This window comes from Columba livia, chromosome 13 (assembly GCF_036013475.1).
Source record: "Columba livia isolate bColLiv1 breed racing homer chromosome 13, bColLiv1.pat.W.v2, whole genome shotgun sequence".
In the NCBI taxonomy this organism is placed as follows: domain Eukaryota; kingdom Metazoa; phylum Chordata; class Aves; order Columbiformes; family Columbidae; genus Columba; species Columba livia.
The window spans coordinates 19,519,858-19,543,695 of NC_088614.1; the positions used below are offsets into that span (position 1 = coordinate 19,519,858).

The 23,838-nt window shown below is 41.1% G+C and overlaps 1 protein-coding gene across 4 annotated transcripts in view; it reads left to right on the forward strand.

Moving 5' to 3' along the window:
• Positions 1–10,375: 10,375 nt before the first annotated feature.
• The window catches only part of WWOX (WW domain containing oxidoreductase), a 471,250-nt gene continuing 457,787 nt past the window's right edge, over positions 10,376–23,838 (forward strand). For 2 of the 4 annotated variants that reach the window (XM_065028519.1, XM_065028520.1), the window contains exons 1-4: positions 10,376–10,578; positions 12,194–12,258; positions 13,523–13,580; positions 14,671–14,849. In XM_065028519.1, the coding sequence (XP_064884591.1) occupies positions 10,472–10,578; positions 12,194–12,258; positions 13,523–13,580; positions 14,671–14,849 (409 nt within the window). In that variant the 5' untranslated portion in view covers positions 10,376–10,471. The other 2 variants (XM_065028521.1, XM_065028522.1) reach the window with 2 other exon arrangements.

Below are 23,838 nucleotides of genomic sequence, written 5' to 3' on the forward strand. Positions count from 1 at the left end.
TGTCCCTCTGCCTTTGGAAAGAGGCAAATAGTCCATTTCAAGGAGTCCCAAATCTTCTTACTGATCTCTATCAACATGTGAAAAAGGAATATATGCTGCAAGTCAGGCCAAACCTGCTGGTTACCAAGTAAATTGCAGATATGCTGTCAAAGCTAGTATTTCAAAATAAAAATGTGATGCACAACCTTAGCTTGTTTGTATTTCCCCTAACAGCTGTGTGCCTGCTTACAAATAGAGGCAGAATGCGGCCTATGCAGGCTTAGATAAACTTCTAACTGTTCCTGCATTATTTCTGGAAAAAAAAAAAAGAGTAAGGCACTACTATGCACATTTTCTTCTTTAAAGGAACTCTGCTTCTGTTTATTTCTTCCTCACCGTGGTCTGCACTTACTCCTCAGAGTTTGGAAATATTGCCTTCTTTATTGATTTTCTATTTACTGTATAGGAGGGTTTTTATAGACTTTCTCTTACAAAGCTTCTATAGCTTCTCTTTTCTTGATAAATTCCATCTTGTGGATCACTTTAGGGAAGGACAAAAGCAATACTATATCTTGGAAGCTAAATGATGGGTACTTTAGAAACAGTTTATTGCACTGATAAATATAACATCAATCTCACTTAGTGTTGTCTAAACAAAAGATAACTTCCCTGGAGTGATGGTCTTGATACAGCACTCCTCACCCCAGCCAGGTTTTAGGGAGGACGGGATGGCTTGAGAGTATTTTAAAGCTATCTTTGGTGTCTCAGGTTGCACCGGTCTATAGGCTCAGAAACACAGAGGGCACAGTATCGCGCTGTGCCAGATGGCCTCTTGTCCTCCTCAGCAGCACCTGAGGTGTGGGCACAAATGTCCAAACTCACTTGCTAGGAAAGAACAGCCCAGTGGCTGGGGTGCACACAGAGCTTTGCTTCTGCCTCTTTGCCCTGCCTGTGCAGGAGAGAAGGAGAATTTATAGTACAGCGATTTGAATGTAAATAATCTAGTTCGAGCAAACTGGTAACACCTGCAGTTTCTCTTGAGAAAATCTCTCTATAATATTCAGAGCATTACTTTGGCTTGTATTTGCATCAACCAAGTAGAAAAGAAGATTCAAAACCTTTTTTGGTAGTGAATGAGCATGTTACTGATACAGTATGGCCAGGTGCCTGTGGATGGCACATTTAATTAGACAGGCTGCCTGTAAGACACATAGTTTCAGCCCTAAAGCGTGAGAACACGATACACATACTAAAGCACTGTGATTTATTTTTCTATGCTTATGCAGAAGCAATGTGGAAAATTCCACAAACATAGATCCCTTCTGTCAGGATAGCCAAAGATGAGTATAGGTGTAGATAAAAAGAGAAGCAGCAGCGCAGCAGGGACAAGGCTCTAAAGATGGTTTAGTTGATAAAGTAAATTATGCACTTTTAAATGAGTTTTCTTTTCTCTGTACTGTATCAGAGCTACCAGAGCTACTAGTAATTAATAAGCCCTTTGAAACTAAAGCCATCTCTGTCTCTTTAATTTAGACAAATACAAGGAAAAATAGCTTTTCCAGGGATACTCAACCCCCTCAGTAGCACAGTGGCATTTCTCTGTTCTACTGAGGTGCTACTTTATTTGTCCAGGTAATGGTAATCATTTTGTAAAAATAAAATGTACATCCTTAGAGAAAACGGAGCAGAAAGCTCCTAATGTTTACTATTATGACAAGACCCGAAGTTATTTAACGTGAATGCAAAGACACCTTTTTAAATCCTGCTCTTAGTACATGAATGTGACAGTACAATCCACTTTAAGGCCAGCATTTTCAAGTGCTCCTGCAGAACATGGCTGTTCAAAACATGGTGTTGCCAGGTCCTTTTGCTTTTTCAGGAAATTCAGCTCTAATGAATAGACTCATTCCTGCTTCAGTAACAGTGATTTTTTTTTTCCTTCCCAGTGAAGAGAACAGAAGTGGAACCAGGCTTAGTGCTGTTTGCTTTGGAGATGTGTTCACTAATGAAATCCTTCAGTCCACTCAGAGTGCAAAGGCCTCATCTGCAAACTATTGAAGGGAAAGGGCTGATTTCCAATTTGCTTCCACAGACTTTGGGTCAAAACAGGAGCTTGTTATTCTTCTTCCTTTTTTACTGGTTATCACCCCAGTTTCATTTCTGGAGGTGTTTAGACTACTGAATGCAGACATGAGCTCAAGAAGGAAAGGGGCAGAGAAAACCCTGATTTTTTTTCCTCTGATTTTCCAGCCCCAAAGTGTCATGAGTCATCAGGGGCTGTCTCAGTAACAAAAGATTTCATCTTTCAGTGTAGCATCAGCACAGCACCATCCATGAGTGCTGGCTGCCCTAAATACTGATGCCATCTGCTACATTGCTGCTGTCCCTCGGTAGTGCCTGTTCAGAAACCTCTGCTGTGAGAACGACTCGCCTGCCTGCTCTGCTGGGACCCTGAAGGACCAATTGGTGGGCAAGATCAAGGGGACTTTCAGGGGAAGCTGCTGCGTGCTGCGGGAGCTGTTTCCACCCCGCTTTTGCGCTCCCTCCGTGCACAGAGTCAGCACTCACTGCCCGCCCGCCAGCGGACCCTGGGGCACCGGGAAACGCAGAGCTCCACAGCAGCTCGCCCGCTACTAGCTGAGCTTTTTCCTTCTCTTTTCTTTGAGGTTATTTCTTTGTCCCCGGGGTCAGCAGTGCTCCAGAGGTGGCCTTGCCGAAGCGCTGTCGCCGGGCGCCGGGTGGCTCCGGCTCCGGCTCCCGGGCAGCGGCCCCGGCCCCGCGGGCTCGGTGCTGCGCGGGCGCTGTCCGCCCGCCCGGTGCTGAACCTGCCGCCTCTGAAATCTGGTTTTGATCAGTTTCTCTCCAGACAAAACGATATTTACCATGTATTAAACATGTTGGTGGGAAAATGTATCTCTGCTAGTCCTGCTGTCTGCTTTTGGAGGAAAGGAGAGCAAAAAGAGTATGAGCAGGAGGAGAAGAGGAGTTGTGGGATTCTTGAGAGAGGAAAGAGGTAAGGATTAAAAAAGCAAGCTGTTTTCTTAGGGCAGAATCAACTTTCACCAGAAGTGCCCAGCAGCTGCACAACTAGTCTTTTTCAAAAGATGACTGATTTGTTTATTTTTCCCTATATGCAATCAGAGTTACTTATTCTAACTTAAAATACTAGCATGTCCTGTGTTCAGGGCCTCCTTGTGTACATGGTAAAACAAAGTGCCTGTTCCAAAAAATGTACAATCTAGATAGACAAAAGGGAGGTTACTATCCCCATTTTACAGCGGTGAAGCTGAAGCATTAAGAAATTAATGGCTGAAATAAAGCATCGTCAAACAAGGAAAAGTTTTATTTTTTGAGATCCTCTGGGCCCAGTGTCGTAGGCATTAGGTTTTCTTTCTTTCCCAAGAGTCAGACCTGGGGTGGTTGATGAATTACAATAAACATGTAGCTGCATCCCGAGCGCAGCAGTTGGGTGTGTGGGAGTCACACGGGAACTGACTGGGCTGAAGGATCCAGTTGCCAGAAAACAAAGACGGGAGAGTGAGGAGGGCAGGACCATTCCTGCCAGAACGACCCCATCCTCTGACACAGAACCTGAATTTTCCTCCTATGAAAAAGCCTATATCAAATTCACTTTATTTTTGGTGCTTGGGTCAGGTAATGCTATGCCAAACATTCAATAGATAAATATTGTATTTCATATTTACTCCACTATGTTTACCGTAATTATGTTAGTGTGCACTACAGGATCAGTGTAGACAATAGTGAGTTACTGTTGAACTGCTCTATAAATCTATCATGCTGTTAAACTAATTATCATCATATATGTAACTGAGCAGGCAGTCTAAGCTAGCTAAACCAACGTGAAAAATGCCAAGATTAAAAGCATGAAACAAACTGTGGCTAGTATCTAATTAAGCAGGGAACAACACGGTGGAGTGCAAACGTGGATACTGCAGGCAAATTTATTTTCAGAAACCTGGTCAAGCTTGACAAGGAAATTCACTGTAATCAGCTGATGACTAAGATATTTGTCTTGGTTTAAATACTTATTGTACTTGTATAAAGATATACCTTTAATTGGTTAGAGAAATGGAACTAAGATAAAACTACCCTGTTCCTATTGCAAATATATTCCATATATGCTACACAAATGTAAACCATTTCACTTAAAAATATGGCTAACGCAAAGATTTAAGACTATGTAGTCTGTAAAATAATCACATATCAATATCCTTTTGAAAAATATTTTTTCAGGTAATTCTGTAAGGAAGCATTTATCTTGAGAGCGGCAAAAAAACTCTCATGATAGTGGATGGATTTCATGGATAATCCAGTTCAGTTCTTGGGATCAGCCCAGATTACAGTGTGGAATCTCACAATGCATATGGAGCAAACACAGCTTTTGAGATTAGGGACAGGTAACAAAGAAAACAGCTTCAGCTTTATTTTGTGTACTCTGCTATAGAGACACTGTGATGAATGGCAAACAATGGGCTCATAGGGATTTTACAAGCATGTGAATCTTCCCAAACTTTTGTCTGCACAGCACTATAATTTTTCCCATAATATTTTTGCCAATACATTGCAATTAAGTAACATCCACTGGACCTTGCTGACATAGCAGGGACACTAGGAGACTTAATGTAGTCCTTACCCAGCAGAAGACAAGCTTTGCTGCCTATTTTTCAAATGTTTAAATCCAGATTTTTCATACTTCATTAGATGCCCTACTGAAACTTGATATTCTACTAGTGCGAAATTAAAACCAGATGGTTTCCTAGGAAATATAAACTGTATCTGCATGTATGTATGCAGCTGTTCAATAATATCAATGACTGGCATCTAAGTCCTTGAGTACACTTCTAGTAAGAGTTAATAAATAAACTGTTAATGGCACCTTACACGAGCATTGTGTACCATATATCACTAAGCCTCAGTCTAGATCACTGGTGGTTTTCCAAACATTACAAGGTAGCCCGCAAAACAGTCTCTCTCCCTTCCAAAAATTGGTCTCACAAGCAATCCTACGCACATGACCAAACCATTAAAAAAAACAAAAAGGGATATGTTAATATGAAGAATAAAACATTAATTCACATGAAACACATTGTAGTAGTGATGCACAAACCACTCTATTTCTACAAGACTAGGCAGTCAGCATTTTTTCAGGATAGTAGGTGGCCTTTTTGTTTTTGAAAAGGTTGAGAAGTGCTCTAAGCACATCAGAAGTGCTATAAGCAATTGTTGTTTGGCTGGTCCATGTAATAGCTGTTGAGCACCCTGTAACCTTTAACACATTATTTATAAGTGTTAATTAATGAAAAACATCTTTTTTGTTAGCATGCTGCCAGCATTACTAATCCAGTCTCAATATCATGAAAGACAGATACCCCCAATAGTCTCATTCAGCTTTCTTGGCAAGTAGGAATAAGTAGGAGTGAATAAGCAAGGCTACATATGAAACATTGATTAGAAGGAAATTATTACCATATGAATTGGGTAATTCTACTGAAATATTAAGGGAAGGTGATAAGAATAGAATGTTCTGGAGACTCTGCCAGTTTCCTTTCCCATGCACTGCACTAGTAGTATGGCAGTGTTAATCTATTCAGTCGTTGAAAGAAAAGAGGAAAAGGCCATTGGTGAATAGGCAGGGAAATGTCAAGCTTTACGCAACCTGCAGATGTTCTTCATTATGCAGGATACAAAGACTCTGAGAAAGGAGCTTGTTAGTAAAGCTGGGTGAATAATGGGTTGTCTGGTTTTGTGGTCAAACCAAAAAACCAGGAGGAGAAAAACTATCAAACTAAGCATAAAATTTTGAGGGTTTAAAAAAAAAAAAAGTATTTTCTTGGAGGGAAGAAAGATTGGTTGCAGGGAATGGAGGGGCAGCGAGAAAAGAACCAAAAAAGTGAAAAGCTGATCTCTGATTAGCCCTGCTTGGTAGCCATTGGACAAGCTGACCTCTACAAAACAGCTGATGAGAACAGACACTTTTTTCAGGATAGAACGAATAGGGTATGTCTATGGCATCAAATCCTCCAAGTTACATGTCCTGAGACAGCTAGACATGAGTTTCCTTTTGGAAACTACGTAGTTACTAAGCATGGAGCTGAGAAGCTCTGCTGAGAACAACTGTCTGCTTCAGATGCTATAGGTGCACCTTTTGTCTTCAAACTCAATTCAAGAAAGTGAGAGCACACCAACTACCGTATGATGTGACTGTTTCACAAGTCTTCCTTAGCTGTGATGTCAAGCAAGCAGTATGAAAAGGTGATTTTAATATTTTCTTTTTCTCATGATACTCTAAACTTTGCTGGAAATATCTTGGGAAGGTAAGAACCTCTGCTTCTCTTACTTGTGCTTCTTCCCACCTGCTTGCTCAGCAGTGATATGTATACTACGTACGCATCTCTGCTCCCCCTCTTACATCAGGAACTAGGAAGTGTCCTCACATTCTTCCATAAGATCCAGATACAATTGACTTTTATTAAGGAAAAAGATAAATAGTGTCTTATCAAGCTCTGCTCCCAAAGAAATCACACTTGTGACTGGAAGCTAATGCATAATGGGAAAAACATTCAGGAATTTGGTCTTTAGCTGAGACAACTGAGATCTGCTTCTTAACACTGTCACACGCTACATTTCAGTATTCCAAACCCTTGTTGAATATTTGTAGCAGAAGAGCCCCATTAGAGCCTTGTGTCTGGCTGAGAGATACAAAAGTGTGTGTCTGAAAATTTTTATTAACACATTTTGAGGCATTCATTTTACCACCAAAGACAGAGTAATTGTGAAGAGTTTTGTGAGTTTGATCAGAGATTTAAAATGCTGGATTCTCTCCAACTACAGAATAGAGGCTCCAGCACAAAAATGCTCCGTGCCAAGAAAAGCAATTTAAACATGAGTAATGAGGGCACATTGTTAACCATTAGTTTTTAAAGATCTATTTTTCATTTTTAAATGTTGCAGAAGCACAGGCTATTTTTGGAAGTAACTTTCCCTTTGGTGCCTCTTCAAAACCACAGAACATACATTCTCATTCAGTAAGGAAAGGTGAATACCTCAATTCAAACATCTTGTACAATAAAAGCTAGAGTTTCAAGGGAACCCATGACCACGTTTTTAAGAGTACATTCAAACTCAAGACCCAAGGTTCAACAGCATTCAGCACTCAATAACTTAAGCCCTTTTGAAAATCCAGCTACTTGGTGCCAATATGAGGTTTTAGCCATGTGAAATTTCTCCTCCAATAGCGACATATCATTCAGTGACATACACTGTGTTTGCCAGGTCATTATGTAACATTTGAAATGAAATCCAGCGTATCCATTAATGTGGACTTCCACAAATACGTTCTGTTCTCATTAGATCATCTTAACACTAAGTTAGTAGATTAAGCAACTGTGACTGCTTTCTTTGTAACTGAATTACAGAATCAGTAGATGTCAGGAATGTAAATGAATGTACTGCTGGCCTTTTACTGAATTCAAATTGATTTTCGGGCAGGATGAAAATCGGCTGAAGGACCATAAACAGAAGATAATAGACCACTGAGGAGAAGGACCCAGCGAAATACCTCAGGGATACACATTAGGCCTCACACTATTTAATTTATTTTATTTAGATGACAAGGCTGACTCTACAGGACATAGTTTCAGCTCTGCGAGATTGTAGACCATTTGTCTTCAAACAAAGAAACATGACTAATGATTAACACAGAAAAAGTACAAAAACAAGGTGTTTGTCACTACTCGGTGCTGCCAGCCTTCTCTCCATCCCTTCTTATACTCAGTAAGCCTTTTATGAGGAGCCTCATAGGTGTCTAAACCTATAGGCTAGCCCGTCATAACTCACACGTGCCCCGAGAACTGTTTTGCCATAATTTTGTTTTTATAGGTGGCCTAACACCAAGATTTTCTCGGTACATCTTTTGCAGATCATGTGCAACATGAATTAAATCCATCTGAATTTAGATAGTTGATCCCTTTCATCTGCATTTGCAGAGGCTTTCCTAACAGCTGCAGTATCACTCATGCCAAACATACGGTTATCCCAAACTGCTTGACGAAGCATCTTTAAAATCAAGTTCTATCGTACACCTTGAAACGCTGTTAAACTGTTGTATGTAACATGCACTGAGGAAGAATTCCCACAGTCTTACCAAGGAAATGAAGTTGTTACTGCAAACCAGATGTGATGTGCTTCACTGAGATGACTGGTAGAGATGCAGAGAGAGAATGAAGGAAAGATTTTAAACAGGTAAGCAGACAGTGTACAGTCGTCCAAAGGTAACTGATAGGGGGGTGTAGAAGGAAGGGAAAAACAACAACAACAACAACAAACCTAAAACAAACCCAAACTTCTTGAGCATGCAACATGCATGAAAGCAAACACTTCATTATCGGTGCATTTGCACTGTAAGTGCAATTACCAAAGCACTTGAAGTCTAAGGACACTTAAATCTTAGAAAGAAACAAATAGCATGAAAAACTCCATAGGCAAAGCAGCCTATAACACTTGAAATAACCCAGATGTAGGCTAAATTAATGTAAAAAGCAAGAGCTAGAAAAGATGACAAAGGACTTATCTGATCCTCTGAAAGAGAATTAATCTTCCATTTTGTCAGAATTTGAAATTGAAATAAATGGTTGAATTTCAACATTCTTTGAAACAATTAAGTAAATAACATGAGTCATCAAATTATCAACTGTGACTTTTTTTACTTCCCAGTGAAAACTTCTTGAAAAGTAGGAGGTGGTTAAAAGTAGAGGGGAAGAAATATTTGTGAAAAGTATCATAACTGTTGCAGTCTTTGTTGATTCTGAAGTTTCAAAGGGGTAAGTGTGGGATTCCTCAGATGTTTTTATAGAAACTGAAATTGCACTAAAACCAGTATAAACCCATAGGACTTCTGTCATATCATATTACTCATGTACCAAGGACTTCAAGGCAATTTGTTAATATCCACGTTTTGTTGCCAAACAAAGTCTTTGCTTTTCATTCATAGTGTAAATATTTCAAAATGAAAGGCAGTGGTTCTCCTTAATTGGTATATACACCTAATTTTAAGATTCTAATTCATTTTCTAAAGTACACCCTTAGCACTAACATACTACAATGCTGCTGTTTACATTTAAGACATAAGGTGTACTTCATATACTACAGATAGGAAACCCCTCAGACAAACGATTTCCACATTTCCACTCAACACAATTCATGGAGCACTGGATGCTGAATGCTGACAGACTGCAACGGGAAGAAAACTAACTACCACCTTCTCCCGCAGTACTACTCCTAATTAACACTCTTTTTCTGTGCTTCAAACATGGACTTAAATAATATGTTTTCTTGAGACCTGGCACATCTCTCCACAAAGTCACCTGTGGAGTATTTCACCAGCTTCCCAGACCAGAAGTGAGCACGTCACTGAAGTTTTACCCAAAAGAGTATGGTCACAGCCTTTTTTAATGCTCCCAGTAACACTCTCATACGAAAACTGGCTCTTGATGCATGAGTTTTTATTTCTAGCAGGAGGAGATAATTTAGTAGGTCTAATTCCTCAGGGGAACCTGCAAAGTGATGGGAGCAGCAGGGCAGCAAAAGGTTCACGCTGCTTTTTCTAGACAGATATGCACGCTATTAGTGAGTGAGCAAGCCACATAGGCCAGTGTCCCAAACAGTGCATAACAATGTCACCCAAAGGAGGCTGCTGCATTTGTGGGCTTGCACCGCCACCTGCTGCAGTCCTCAGCCATCACTGGCTCTGTCCAACAAGGGCGTTTTTTCTTTTCCTAAAACACCTGCCGAAGAACTGCAGAGGGGAGATGCTGCCACAAACGCTGACAGCTGTGTTTGGTTATATAAGCACATATGAATAAGTCAGCATGTGGGTGCGGGATCAAAAGCAGCGAGGTGGGTCAGGTGTGTATGCCCTGTCAGCTGAGCACTGGTAACAGACGAGGCACGTCCTCACCTGCCACAGCTGCAAGGGGGCTGCAGCTGGACGGACAGGGGTCACTGCGGGTTACTGCCCATCCACTGACCTGTAGCGCTGCAGGCTTTGCAGCTGGCTCCAATTACATCGCCAGGTGATGCCGGGCGGCAAAGGGGCCCGCGCAGCGGGCTCGCGAGGCGGCTGCGGCCGCCGGGCGGGAGTTCGCACTGACGCGGTCACCGTGGCGAATCTCGTCCCAGAGCTTAAAGAACAGTTCTTTTTTCGTGGCTTTCTGGGACCTCAGTGTATCCGCGCCCGTCTCTGAAAGCAGAGGGCTGGGAGCGCTGAACCGCAGCCCGAGGTCCACGCTCCCGCCACGCCGCTTTCGGCGCAGCTGCGGCTCCTCAGGTTCCAGCGCAGCGACAGACCTGCAGCCTCGCGGCCCCGCACTACGCTTCCCGTGGTGCCCCGCGCCGCGCGGCCCGGCCGGAAGGGGCGGTGTGGCGCGAGGCCGCTGGCTCGCGGCAGCAGCGGCAGCACGGGGCGCCCGTCCCGATGGCGGCGCTGAAGTACGCGGGGCTGGAGGACACGGACAGCGAGGAGGAGCTGCCGCCGGGCTGGGAGGAGCGCACCACCAGGGACGGCTGGGTTTACTACGCCAAGTAAGGGAGGGAGCGAGCCCGCCCGTAGCCCCCTGGCCATCCGCCTCTTCGCCCTGGGTCAGCGTCCGCTCCGCCGGTGCTGCTGCTCCCGCAGCGCAGGGTGCGGGCACGAGCCGCCGTTTCGCGCCCCGTCTCGAGGGGAACAGCAGCTGCTGCCGCCGGGCCGGTCCGGTCCCCGTGACTCTGTTTCCGCGTGCGGTGCCCGCCCGGGAGCGCCGGCGGAGCGCAGGGCTGTGCAGCGGGGCCCGGCGCTGAGCGCGGTGCGGAGCCCGGGGCGGGCGGGGCTGTGCGGGGCTGAGCGCCGCCGGGCGGAGCCCCGGCCCCGCCCGCTGCGGGAGCAGCCCCGGGCACGGGTGCGGGACGGGCTGTCAGCCGCTGCTGCCGTGCGCCTCGTGCTTCTGTGGGTGATCTCTGTACACACGGGAGCCTTGCGCGGTGTTGTAGTTGTCTTAGTTTCCCTTCTCTGAGGAATAGGGAAGAAACGGGTACGGTGGAAGTTAAAAGCTCGAAACGCTCTCAGCTCTTCACGCACCACAGCTTTGACAAGAGGTGAACGTTTGCGTTTAGCACCATCTGCTTGTGCCACTGAAAATGGTCGCGTCCTCCCTGGTTACAAAAGGGATGTGCTACAGGCCTGGCTGACTTACTGGAATATGTACTTATATGTTATCTTTTGCGGTTTATGTAGTCGTACTGATCTTGGAATCTGTTTCAGTCTATTTAAAGCTGCAAGATTTATTCCCTTCCACAAAAAGGGGGAAAAGTATAGTGCAATCTCACCTGTGGTGGGTTGACATCTTCCTTCCAAGTTCTGTTTTACAAACACTGGACAGAATGCTTTGATTTCTCCGCACTTGTTTATAAACACTGTCAATTCTCTCTGGATGTTTGTTTTTATGTCAGTTTTCTGTATATTTCCTTTGACTTCATAAAGCTCTCTCAGAAAGGAAGTGAAAATAGCAAATCTACAAAACAATAACATATTACTGAGAGTAGTTTTTACACAAACAATTAATTGAATAGTTCTGGTTTTTAGCTTGTGAAACTGAACTAATTGATTTAATTTAATAACATGAGTGTGCCTTCACTGGCTGAAACAGTGTGTCTAAAACTATTTCACATGAAGAGGTGTTACACTACTGCTACCTTTAACATAAGCTCTATATCTGTGCCTCTGCAAATTTTGGAAGTTTTTTTTTTAAACTTATCAACAATATGAACTTTAAAATTAGCAGGAATAGGGTTACTTTGGTTTAAGACCTTTAAAGGACTTTGTGATGAGTCAGGTATGAACACAGTCAGTTACCAAGTGACTTTTATGTTTTCTTTCTTTTCATCGTAAGCACCAAAATTTAGATGGAAAGTCAAGCATTTATTTTAAATTTTATAGACGTCTATGCTCTCTGGTTACTTTTCCTTCAGAACTGTGGCAATGTGGGAGCCAGAGAACTTCTAACAGTAGTTTTGACTTTTCTTGAGCAAGGGATTGACATGTTTCTTCTTTGTGGAAGACAAGCCAGTTTTGGCCCATATTTAAAAACCAAAAAAGTTAAAAGAACTGTATGTGCTGTATTATTAGACAGTCTTCTGAAATCTTACTTTTCTTTCCCTACAGCCACTTGGAAGAAAAGACACAGTGGGAACATCCGAAGTCTGGGAAGAGGAAACGTGTTGCAGGAGGTTTGTGTGAAGCTGAAATTATGTTACCAACATCAGCTGGAGTTTGTTCAGGAACTGGATCTCATTGATCTTCTAGTTGATGCTAATCACCTGGGCAAGCCGAGCTTGGCAAATACAGCTGATTTCAATGGGGTTTGATGTGTGTGATTGTGTCTGTGCGGAGTGATCACTTGTCAGCTTTATGGCTTTCCTCTTTGCTCCAAAATGCCAAAGTACTAATTCCAGGATAAAGGGATTGTTTTGCTGTGGCTTGCAAAGCATATAGACAGTCTGGAATTATCTGATTGAGTTCTGATCTCCTGGTTCCTGTCAGGTAATATTTATAGGTGGATTGTATTATATTATTCAAAGAATACATTTGATTAAATATCCCTGGCACAGAAGGATGGCCCATTACTTTTCATTTTGCTTGTTTTCCGTAATTGAATTGAATATTTGTGCCAGAATGGCAGACAGCCAATGCTGCAGGACACTTCCAAAGGTATATGGCTTCCTGAGGACCTTGGATCAGTGCCTTAGATTAGATCTTTCCAGAAGCTTCTGTATGGTGTACTTAGGGGTACTATACTGTTGACAAGCCATATTTCTTTTGGCATTTGTAATCTGACTGTAACTAACTGGAATGTTTTCATTAGATTTTGAGCTGATTGAACTATAAATGAAAACTTTTCAGCCAGGATTAGAAATACTGGCAATTCTATCTGATAAGTACCTCTGAAGGGTCTTTTATATATTAATTTATTTTGTAAAGATTTCTCATTTTTGTTCTTTTATCTCTCCTTCCAACTTCAATTTAATGTATCCCATACACACTTGAGAGTTCTGATCTTCCAGCTTTTGGTATGTGTTACATATAACTTTTCTTATGTTTAGCTCAGTGCTTTTGCTGTTTACTTTATCAGGGATAGATACTGAACTGTGTACAGTACAGACATGTGTATGTAGTAGGTAGCATGGTTACATTTTACTAGTTTGTGCTATAACATGAAATAGTCTTTATAAAGAATTTTTAGATTATACTTAATATGCAAATCACTACAGTTGTACCAGATCTCCTCTATATTGTACTTTTATTAGAGAGCAGTTGTGTGTGATTAGGGCAGATATCCTTTCAGGTTTCAGTACTTAAGTGCAGCAGGTGGCTGCATCACCTACAGAAATAATGCAGAATTTTGCCACGTCTGTCTGAGAAATCACTTAAACTTCAAATCTGAATATACTCTAATGGCTGCAGAAAGATGATGATGATGTATATGTTTCCTAGGTCTGCCATATGGATGGGAGCAGGAGACTGATGAAAATGGACAAGTATATTTTGTGGAGTAAGTATGTCAAAATGTAGAATATGGACAAGTAGGACCAACTGTGTTTCGTGTTGGGTGGCTGTTTCGAGTTATGATTCTGTGACAATACCAGCTGGAAAGGGAAAGAAATTGATAAGTACAACTTCAGATTCCTTATGCAGATATTATAATTGTGGCAGTGTCCAGAGCCCTGTTTGTGGTTTTCTGAACTCTTCCATGTGCACAGAAATACTGGCTTGGGCAGCAGCCTGGAGTGACTTGCTGACCCTCAGGACATGTTCATGTAGACTCATTTTGGTTGTATACCTTTATGGATAAACTCTGTAAGTATTACTTTAAAAATGTATCCAGGACTTCATAGCTGATTGCTAACATTGCAGTAGTGCTTTAAACACACGGGATGAAAACAAAAGTGCTGCAGCTGTGACTCGCTTGCAATCTACAGCACAGAAGGAAAAGAGGATGGGGATTGAGCTAGCAAAGATTTTTTTTTAGAGAAGGGAGGAGAAAGTTCACAGAAGCAGAAAGATTTCTGGGAACATTTGCTCTTGTATCTTTTCAATGGCAGAGTCAAAATGGGGTAATTATCTCAAACTAACTTGGTAGAATGAAGAATGCTCACAGGCCAAAATAATATCATATGTGTAGCCTTCTGTGTCCTATAATTAAGGGCTGAATACTGAATGTTGCTGCTTAGTGTCTCTTTCTGATAATAGCCTGAAGAAAACTTAAACTCTGTTTTAGAAAGGTGAACCTGACCTAAATTGTGCCATTTGCTGAGCGGATATGAAGCTATTTGTTTTCAGTTGTTTAAGAAAAGTAGTACTGAGCTATGTTTCTCATTGGTGTATTGTTTCAAGGGAGTAGCATAGGCCCCTTTTGCAGTCCTCCTAAATTAACCTGATCTTCCCTAATCTAATGGGATTTTTCTCTTGACAAAATTCTGCTTTCTGTGTCAGGGGTTCACATGAAGTTCAGAATGTTATTGTGAAGTATGTGAATACAGTAACTAATGGACACTGTACACAACAGTGATTAAAATACATTTGAAATCTAAATGCAGAATCTAGAAGGATCCAAGCAGTGGAGTGTTTGTGTTCTTTTGCAGCCACATAAACAAAAGGACTACCTACCTTGACCCAAGACTGGCCTTTACAGTTGAAGATAATCCGGTAAAACCTACTACTAGACAAAAATACGATGGAAACAGTACTGCGATGGAAATACTCCAGGGTCGTGACTTGAGCGGAAAAGTGGTTATAATCACGGGAGCAAATTCAGGAATAGGTATGTTAACATTGCACAGAGTGTAAAGCATGGCAATCTTTATCTTACAGGCTACTTGGGCACCATCAGTTGTTGTTTAAATATTTGTGTTCTTCTGGTATTCAGACTTTGTTTGCATCATATCCATATAAGGCAGAATGCAACCCCGTCCGTATGGTACGTCTCCCTCTTTCTCTGCTACTTGAGGCTAACAGCTTCTTTTGTTTGGCCCGGAGCACCCTGGCTCCTGGGCCATTAGCAGAAGGGAGTGCCAAGGCACACTGAGCCGCGCCCAGTGTGGGGGATGTTTGGAGGCTTCAGGGGCACCCACAGCCAGTGTGGGGGGTGCAGAGAAGCTTCTAGAGTGCCTACAGTCAGATCTGATCAGATAAAAACGGGACAATCATCGAGACCCAGCCCCATTTTGTGTGGGGGTCTCTCGGAGTACGAGCTCAGCCACTGCCGCCGAGAGCCCCCTCCCTGGGATGGGGACTGCGCTTGCCTCGCCGCCACGGCTGTGAGTAAAACTCGCAGCATTGCGAGTATATTTATACTTTTCGTGCACATATGCACGTATAACTTTCCGCGCTCCACATGAGCGCGTGTAAAATTAATCCTCGCAGAATCGCGGGTGTATTTTCTTTCCGTGCACATTTGCACAAGTACTTTATTTCCTCGCACAATCGCGAGTGGCCGCCGAGAGCCCCTCGCACAATCGCGAGTGTATTTTCCTCCCGTGCTTCCACATAAGCACGTGTAGGATTCCGTGCACATTTGCACGTGTAAAATAACTCTCGCAGGACTGCGAGCGTATTATAAATTTACCCTCGCACAATCGCGAGTGCACACTTTCCGTACTCACTACGAGTACGTGTATCTCTTTAAAAATAATCCCGCACCGTGTTCAGGCAAGTGTGTGCTCCTCCGGGACTCGGGGATGGCTCCGGCATTGTTTTGGTGAAGCGACGGGCATGCACTCTGTGGACCGCCTGTTGTATTAGTGGCTGCCCCTCTCAATAATTTTCCTCAACTGATATCCGAACCTGTATTTAAGTCACTTTTCGAGTGCTAAAATCCTGTTTTCCACCGGTTCAATAAAAGTTGTTTTTGGACCTTGTTGTCCCTTAAATTGACCTGCGGGGTGCCTCCGTGACGCCATATAAAACCTTTAGCTGGAAAACTTTGTTCAGGTTTGTGTGGTGCTTTCTAAAGAAAAAAGAGGAAGCGTGTAGAACCTGGGGATTAGAGGAGAGGGACCAGGAAGACATGGAGTTCTGAAGCAACTCATTTTGTCCAGAAAAATATTGATGGAGGCATTTTACGTTATGTAAATACATGAAAGATGGCTGTGAAAGGGAAGGGAAGGTTCTTGTCTAGGACAAGGACTAAGGTTCGTGTGGCTGCAGCAGAGATAAAGTATTCTGAAAAACTTTCTAATGGTAGGAAGTAAACTCGGGTCAAGATTTTCCAAGGATGTTGCTGAATCTTTACTCTGAAGGTGTTTTCAAGTCAACTTGATGAACTTTTGTCAGAATGTCGTATTTCATGGTTTTTGACTTTGAAATCCTTATTAGTTGTATTTTCTAACAGGTTCATAAATCCTTTTAGACAGTAAGCTTGTTTAGCTATCTTTTACTTACTATTACTAATGTAGTGGGTGGGTATTTGAATTATTCTAATTAGCTGCGTTTGTTTCATTTTATAATGAAGCTTTGGTGGTTGGGGCTTTTGCCTGCCTTGTCATAAGACAGAATTTCTTCTCCAACTTAATTTTCTAGGCTGTCTGAAGTTTCACTCTTAATTACTGAGGGTGTACTTTGGATGACTTCAGCAGTGCTAAGAGTTTTAGTGGTATTTAAGTGTACTGGCTTCTCAAGTGGTACTTTGTTGCCTTTAACTTCTCTTAATGTGTGTATAAAATGGGGAGACTGCTCTGTGGTTCTTTCTTTTACTAATTAGGAGTGTGGACTGTAAGGATTTCCTATATTACATACCTAATTTCTTAAGTTAGTCCTTAAAATTGCTGCAAAAAGTGTGGAAAAATCAGATTTTTAAGCACTTCATTAGTTTTCATTAACCGTTTGGGAAAGATTAATGAATTAATCTGTTCTTACAATATCAAGAGATTATACTAGATCAAGAGTTATTAGTACATTTATTTTTCTTATTTTGGAAGCTTTTCTGATAGTGCAGTCTGAATATTCTCTGGATATTTTTCTCATCTGTTCTTTAAGCTCAAGCAAAATTTTAGTCTGAGTCTCACATTAGACATTGAGGTCACCAATAAAGCTGGTGCAGTAAAAAGAAGTAGCACTGATTTACCAAACAGTTTAATCTTGTTGCGTCAATCTTTCCAGTTTAGGAAACTTACTGCTCTGTGTGTGTTTCAGCGTGAGCAGTGTAAATGGTCAGTTTGCCCTCTTAAAGTCGTTCAGACTTGTTTCGCTGTGCGAGGCTGGAGGCGGGATGCCATCCTGTGGGCGCGTTGGCTTCTTTTGTTTTACAGGTCTCAACATCAGTTAAGGTTACAGAGAAAGCCCTTCCCTTGCACGCTGCTTCTATGGATCAAGTCCTACTTCCCAGTCTTTCCACTGGAGGGCTGTGTTGCTCTCCGAAAACACTGAACAAAAGAGACCTGGTGCTTTTCCTTGGCTTGGGTAAATGCTCCCGTGAATTTGTTGTTTGTGTTGTTAATTATTAGGGCTGGAACTTGACATTTCAAAAAGCAAGTCAGCTGTTCATCTAGGTTTAACTTTATAAAAATATGTGGGATTTTCAACCGCGTGTGTAAGCGATCTCATCAAAACAAAAATTAAAGAATATTACTTGGTTTTTAATATCAGGGAGACAGTTGTGTAGCAACTCTGGTATGAATATTGCTATCTGGTTTTAAGACTCGTATAACTATATGACCTTGAAACTACACGTTGTGTGTTCTGTCTCGGGTGCAGTAGCGTCCAGCCCGTGGTGACTGCTGGGGTGTGCGTGAGTAGCGAGACGCCAGCGCTGTTGCCGTGTATTGCGGAAGGGCAAAACGTGCGTGTTCTGTGCGGTCGGGCACGTTCCACAAAGTCAGGTTTTTCTTAACGCTTTCCCAAGATTTTATCACAAAACTGTATTGATAATCACAACAAAACCATTGCTCAAACAGCAATTCTAATTGTTCTGCTATATGAAGGTCAGAAGAAATCTGTTAATTGGTTTTGTAAGGGATGCCCAGAATGAGAAGAAATTATATCAAGAAAATTAAAACCACTTTTGGCCTTGAGCAGCTTAAATTTTTGAATGCCGAAGAAACTCCGGTCATAATGTGCCTTGCTATATCGCTTCTCTGGATTATGTTGTGCCAGAGTAAAGCATGTAATTTGATAATTGTGGAAATGTTTTAGATGACTTCTTCAAAATAATTTTCAGTTAATGTTTTGTTAAATGGAATTCTCTTCTTTCTGGCACTTTATTACTATGCAATGAAGAGGCCTTAGCCAGGAGAAAAGTTTTATATTAGATACTGTTAATTAGTACTTAAAAGATGAGTCACTGCTTCACTGCTTTTGGTTTGCATGTACTCTTGGTATTTTATTTCTTGGACAGAACTTCAGTATTAGCAACTTTTGTCACACTGATGCAAAAGGCTGGGAAACGTGCTTATAATTTATCACAATTAAACATCTGCTTTATGATTTTAAAAGTTGTTTGAGTAACTGGCCCTATAATTTGTAAATGATAAACCAAAGTTTTTCCCATTTTATTCCTCTCGTAGCTTTTTTCCTCCTGATGGCTCTACTGGTTTTGTATGTTTTAAGTGTGGAAAGCTGGCGTGATGTAGTTAATAATAAAACATGGTTATTGCAAAACTTGTGCAAGTTAGATTGCAGCATATCACTTAGGCTTTTAAACTCTAAATGTCTGATTAAGTTATAGCTCAATATGGTTAGTACATTTTAGCAGATTACATGTTTTATTAAAATATGTTTTTACAAACAAGGGAAATGCAATGCATCCCGTTTTCTCTTTACTGGCATACAGTTAGCAGCAATGTGTTTTTCCCCCCCTCTTTCTTTTTAATTTGATTTATGCCACAGCCATGGCTGATTCACATCTCCTTAAACAAATGTAGCCAATATATAAGGATCAGGTGTATGAAATCAGGAGAAGAGACTTAGAGCTAGAACTCTGTTTTGAGCTCAACTATCAGAATAGAGCCTATGCAACTTTTGGCAATGTGTAACTTGATAATTTACTTATTATTAATCATCATGGTAACATGTAGATGATTAGATTGTGTTCACACATGGTGGTGCTTTTGTGATAAATACAAATCATGTAGCTCTGCAATTTATCATGTGCCTTTTGCTGAATCACCTGCACCTAATTCAGAAATCTCTCTCATATGGGACGTGGTTCGAACACTTTACATCTGTGAGCGATGTAGAATGGCTTCCCCTCTGACACCATCCTTCTGCCAAAGTACCAGAACCCTGTCTGTCTGCCTTAGTGAAAGAAAGAGAAGGTGAAGTTTCAGTGATGTGGGATTAACTGTGTTAATTCCAGGAACAATAGCATCTGAGATCTCATACTGTCAGGGTGGAAATAGAACTTTAAACGGTTGGAAAGCTCAAAGTCTCTCCTTTCAATAAGTATACAGTGCTTCCATTAATTCAGAGAGATCCCTAGATACTTGTTTTTCTGTCATTGTTTTATTGTATTAAAAAAGAAGTTATTTTTGGTAGCTTTTTACTGGTTTCTGTTTACAAAAGGACTATAAAGAATACGCAAAGCTGTACATAAAGGATACCCTACATGTGGCCAGACTGCTGTGCTTTGACTCCGTGCTTTTGTTCTTCATGCTGGCAGGAGCCGATGAGAGTTGGTTTTACTGGGGGAGTGGCACATTGCATGGGCTCAGAATTTGTGAGGTCCTGATTTCTGAGCTATAGTTTCTGTATGTTGTGTTTGAGCAATTCCCATATCATTCTTGTAGTTAAAAAGCAGAACCAGAGTCCTGATAGAGGCAGGTGTGGTTAACCTTTGCATTTCTTAAGCCAACTGAGTGATTGCTGAGTAATGGCTGTTGAAGCTACTGCTCGTAAGAGGAGCAAAATTAACTTTTAAAGCTTATCTGAATGTCTCACAAAGATCATTTAAGTCCTCTAATCGATGCTAGCTAGCTTTCACCACTCTGTCCTAAATCTATTGGCCACGGAGAGATAGGAAAAGTGTGATGAAAAACACCTTTACTTCTGAAGAAATCAAAACCTGACTGCTCTGTACCTGCAGAGAATTGTGTGAATACGGGAAACTGTTCTAGTTGCAGAAGTTACTGAGATTATTTGTGGGCAATATACCATTTTACTGAGGCTGGCTTTACCAGCCTTCACAAAGAAGGTAACACTTGCTGAATCCTAATTAGACCGGTGAATGGTCTCATTTAAGTCAAACTCAGATCATATGGGAGGAATAAAACAGACCCTTACAAATACCATTGAGGACTCTCATTTTCATAGTATTAGTCTGACTGTCTTAAATATGTTCATTGTCTTTCACTGTATTGCATGGAGTTTGGTGGTGTAAGCCCACAGTTGTTTGTCTGAATCTGTCAGGAAGGAGTTGTTGAGCTCTAGTTTTGAGCTAGATTGCAAATTTTCCTTGAAAAATGTGCACATTTTTCTTTGGAAGTACAGAGTTGATTTTCTGATGTCTCTAGTCTGTTTCCAGATGAAACAGTATTTAAAGGTCGTACAACTGGCAGGACTGCCTGCAAAGGAGCTGCTCAGGGTAGTCCTCTGTTTCAGGTTCACTTCATGGTTTATTGCAGGGTTTTAGAATCTTTCTTATGCTGTAATACTGGAATTTTGTTAACCTTGGGGGGCAAAAAAATAAACGGAAGCCTGTTTTTGTTGGGTAGTTTATATTTGGAAAAAATATTTAAGAAAAGTTACATCTCTGGTTTTGGTCTGTATTGTTATTTTTCTCAGTTCTATTCATATTTTAACTTTTCTCAAAGATCTGCAAGTGTAAACTTTTGTTGTTTTGTTATGAGAAACCAACAGCAAGGTGTTTGCTGTGCAGTGATTGTTTATTATATCACAGAATCCCAGAATGTCAGGGGTTGGAAGGGCCCTGGCAAGCTCATCCAGTGCAATCCCCCCATGGAGCAGGAACACCCAGATGAGGTTACACAGGAAGGTGTCCAGGCGGGTTGGAATGTCTGCACAGAAGGAGACTCCACAACCCCCCTGGGCAGCCTGGGCCAGGCTCTGCCACCCTCACCAGGAACAAGTTTCTTCTCAAATTTAAGTGGAACCTCTTGTGTTCCATTTTGATCCCATTACCCCTTGTCCTATCATTGGTTGTCACCAAGAAGAGCCTGGCTCCATCCTCCTGACACTCACCCTTTAGATATCTGTACATATCTGAATTTTGTAAGTCCCGTAATCCACGTGCAGTGACTAAACTTGGCGTGGATTATTTTAAACCATGTGAGTAGCCCTACCATAAAAATGTTGGTGTCTGTGTAGAAGTTTTGTTATTTGCTTCTTACTTAAACACACCTTAAAAAACAAACTTACACTTCACTTTTTTTTTTCTGGTATTTTCTTTGTGGAAGTCCAAAACTTTGTAGCGGGCATGAGTTTTCTTGTCCCAGTGCTTTTGGGGGATGAGAGTACAGTGCTTTTCCAGGAGAGCCCGGGTCTTGCAGGCCGTGTATTTTTGGCCAGAATATATTATTATTGGTGTAGAAAAACAGAGTTTATGGAGGGGAGCGATTGAGTTTTCCATGAGTGGCATCACTCTGTTTTAACTCTGGCTCAATATTGTGGGATACTAATAGTGCTCTGCTTTACATCAGGCTCCAACTGTCTACTTGTTGCCTGTTGTAAATATTAAAAGGTCCTCTCGGACTTCAATAATTTATTTTTCTTATTGAGTAACCTGAAAAGGGTGTCAGATGTTCACACTGCTTTTTCATGTCCATTTTGATGAATCTATTTATTACTTCTGTAATGAGTAGTACACATGGTTGGTTAGCCCAGTTATTGAACTTCATCAACCTTGGCTGAAATTCACAATGCATGTGAAACTTGTTGTAACATGTAAGAAATTACAGCTGGGCTGAAAGGTTTAATGGTGATTACTACTTGTAATGAAATATTTTTACAAAGGATTGAGCTGCCTGTGTTATACTTTCTAGTGCTCCTTTTACAGGGGAATAACGTATTTGTAGAACGGGAGTCCTCATATGTGGTACTTACTTGTTGTCTGTTATCTGAGAGTTAAACAGATTTTCAATGGGCTGCAACATAACTGAATCTCTTTTCTGTCTTTTGAAATATTTAATTTCACAGGGCTTTTTCTCATTATTTTATGCATATTTCATAGCGAAAAGACCTTTTGCACGATTCGGTCTGTCTCACTACAACACAGAACTTACTCTCCACCTCATCTCGTGCCTTTGTGTTTTGAGAGCTAATTGTGCTTGCAAGAGTTGTTTGAATAGTTTCAACTCTACCTGTGGGATTTTTTTATTGAGTATTTGTTGGATTGTGGGGAAAGAGGAGGTTGATAAATGTATAAATGTATACTGTTTTCTAATGACAATATCTGCTGAGACATCTAGTGACTTTTCTAGATACTGTCAACTCCAATTACAGCCTAAAGATGTATACATTAATGGATATGATGTTTCTGGCTTACCAGCAGAAAATTTCTTAGTGACTATATCTGTGCTAAGCAGCAGGGTCACAAGACAGGTTTTCAATATCTTGTGTCCCTTCCAAGCTCCTTATGCTTGATTATGTCAAGGATTTGTAAGTTTTTGCAACTCGAATCTGAAGCAGTGAATCCCTACCAAGAAAGAAGGGGAAGGAGACAAGGGACAGCTTGGGAAGATCGAAATCCCGACCTGGTTAACAGGAGTCTTGCTACTGGCTTCTTAGTTAGTAAGGCTGGAATTTTGCCTAAATTATAGGATAGGAATAGTACTGTGAGAAATAAATATATCTTCTATTCATCCTAAAATCTGAGATATGCAAAACTTTCTAGAAGACTGTGTGATCCAGGAAAATAAAACATCGTATGTTACATTCTTTTAATAATTCTTAAGGGAAGACCATCAAAAACATCAGTAGTTTTGTCTTCCATTATATATATATATATATATATATATATTAATGACATTTGCAATTCTTAGTTCTGTTATTGACAACACACTACCTCTTATGCCTTCCTGTTGTTTTTCTTCTGTGAATGAAAGGTATTTTTTCTTCTTTTTCCATTTCTTCTGTACGTTTTTCTTTAGCATGTGAGAACTTTGTAGTGTTCTGTTCAGCTGTATAACCTCAGTTTTTCCTGTTCGTGTAACATGTAGCTGGTTTTGATTTCCTACCGTACTTCTACGTGGTGGTTTTAGTACATTCTCTGTTGCTGCAAACGTCTACTTACGAACTGCCTGTCTTGAAATCTGAATAGTTTTGTCTCAATATGCTTTACACTTCCTCTCCGTTTATGTATAGTTACTTTGGTCACTGTTTCCAAATTCCCATTCTTAGTTAGCGTATCCTTTGTGCTAAAAAAAAAGTGACGTTAAGTTTCCTCGTTATTGTACTTTTTTGATAGTAGTAATATCTGTGTGAAGAAGGCACAATCACAGTTAAGTTTGAAATCTTTAAATCTTTTGCATGCACTATGACTTGAGGGTCAGAAAAATGAGTGTTGATTAGAATGGTCTTATTATAACATAACTTGGGGAAAAAACATCATCTTTCTGGAAGGTATGTTTGTTGCCTCCTCATTGTTTGTTCTTTATCCAACAGCTTTATCAGCATGTTCTCTAATGGGGTTTCCTTTATTTTTTGATCTCAACTCAAGTTCATAAAACTTGGGGCGTTTTCCTTTGGTGATGATCAGTCAAAAAGCTGCCTTAGTGCAAAAAATCACTGTTTTAAAAAGTCACTTCTAATTCTCTTCTAACACAACCACATTGAAGAAAACAATATTGTATTGTAGATTC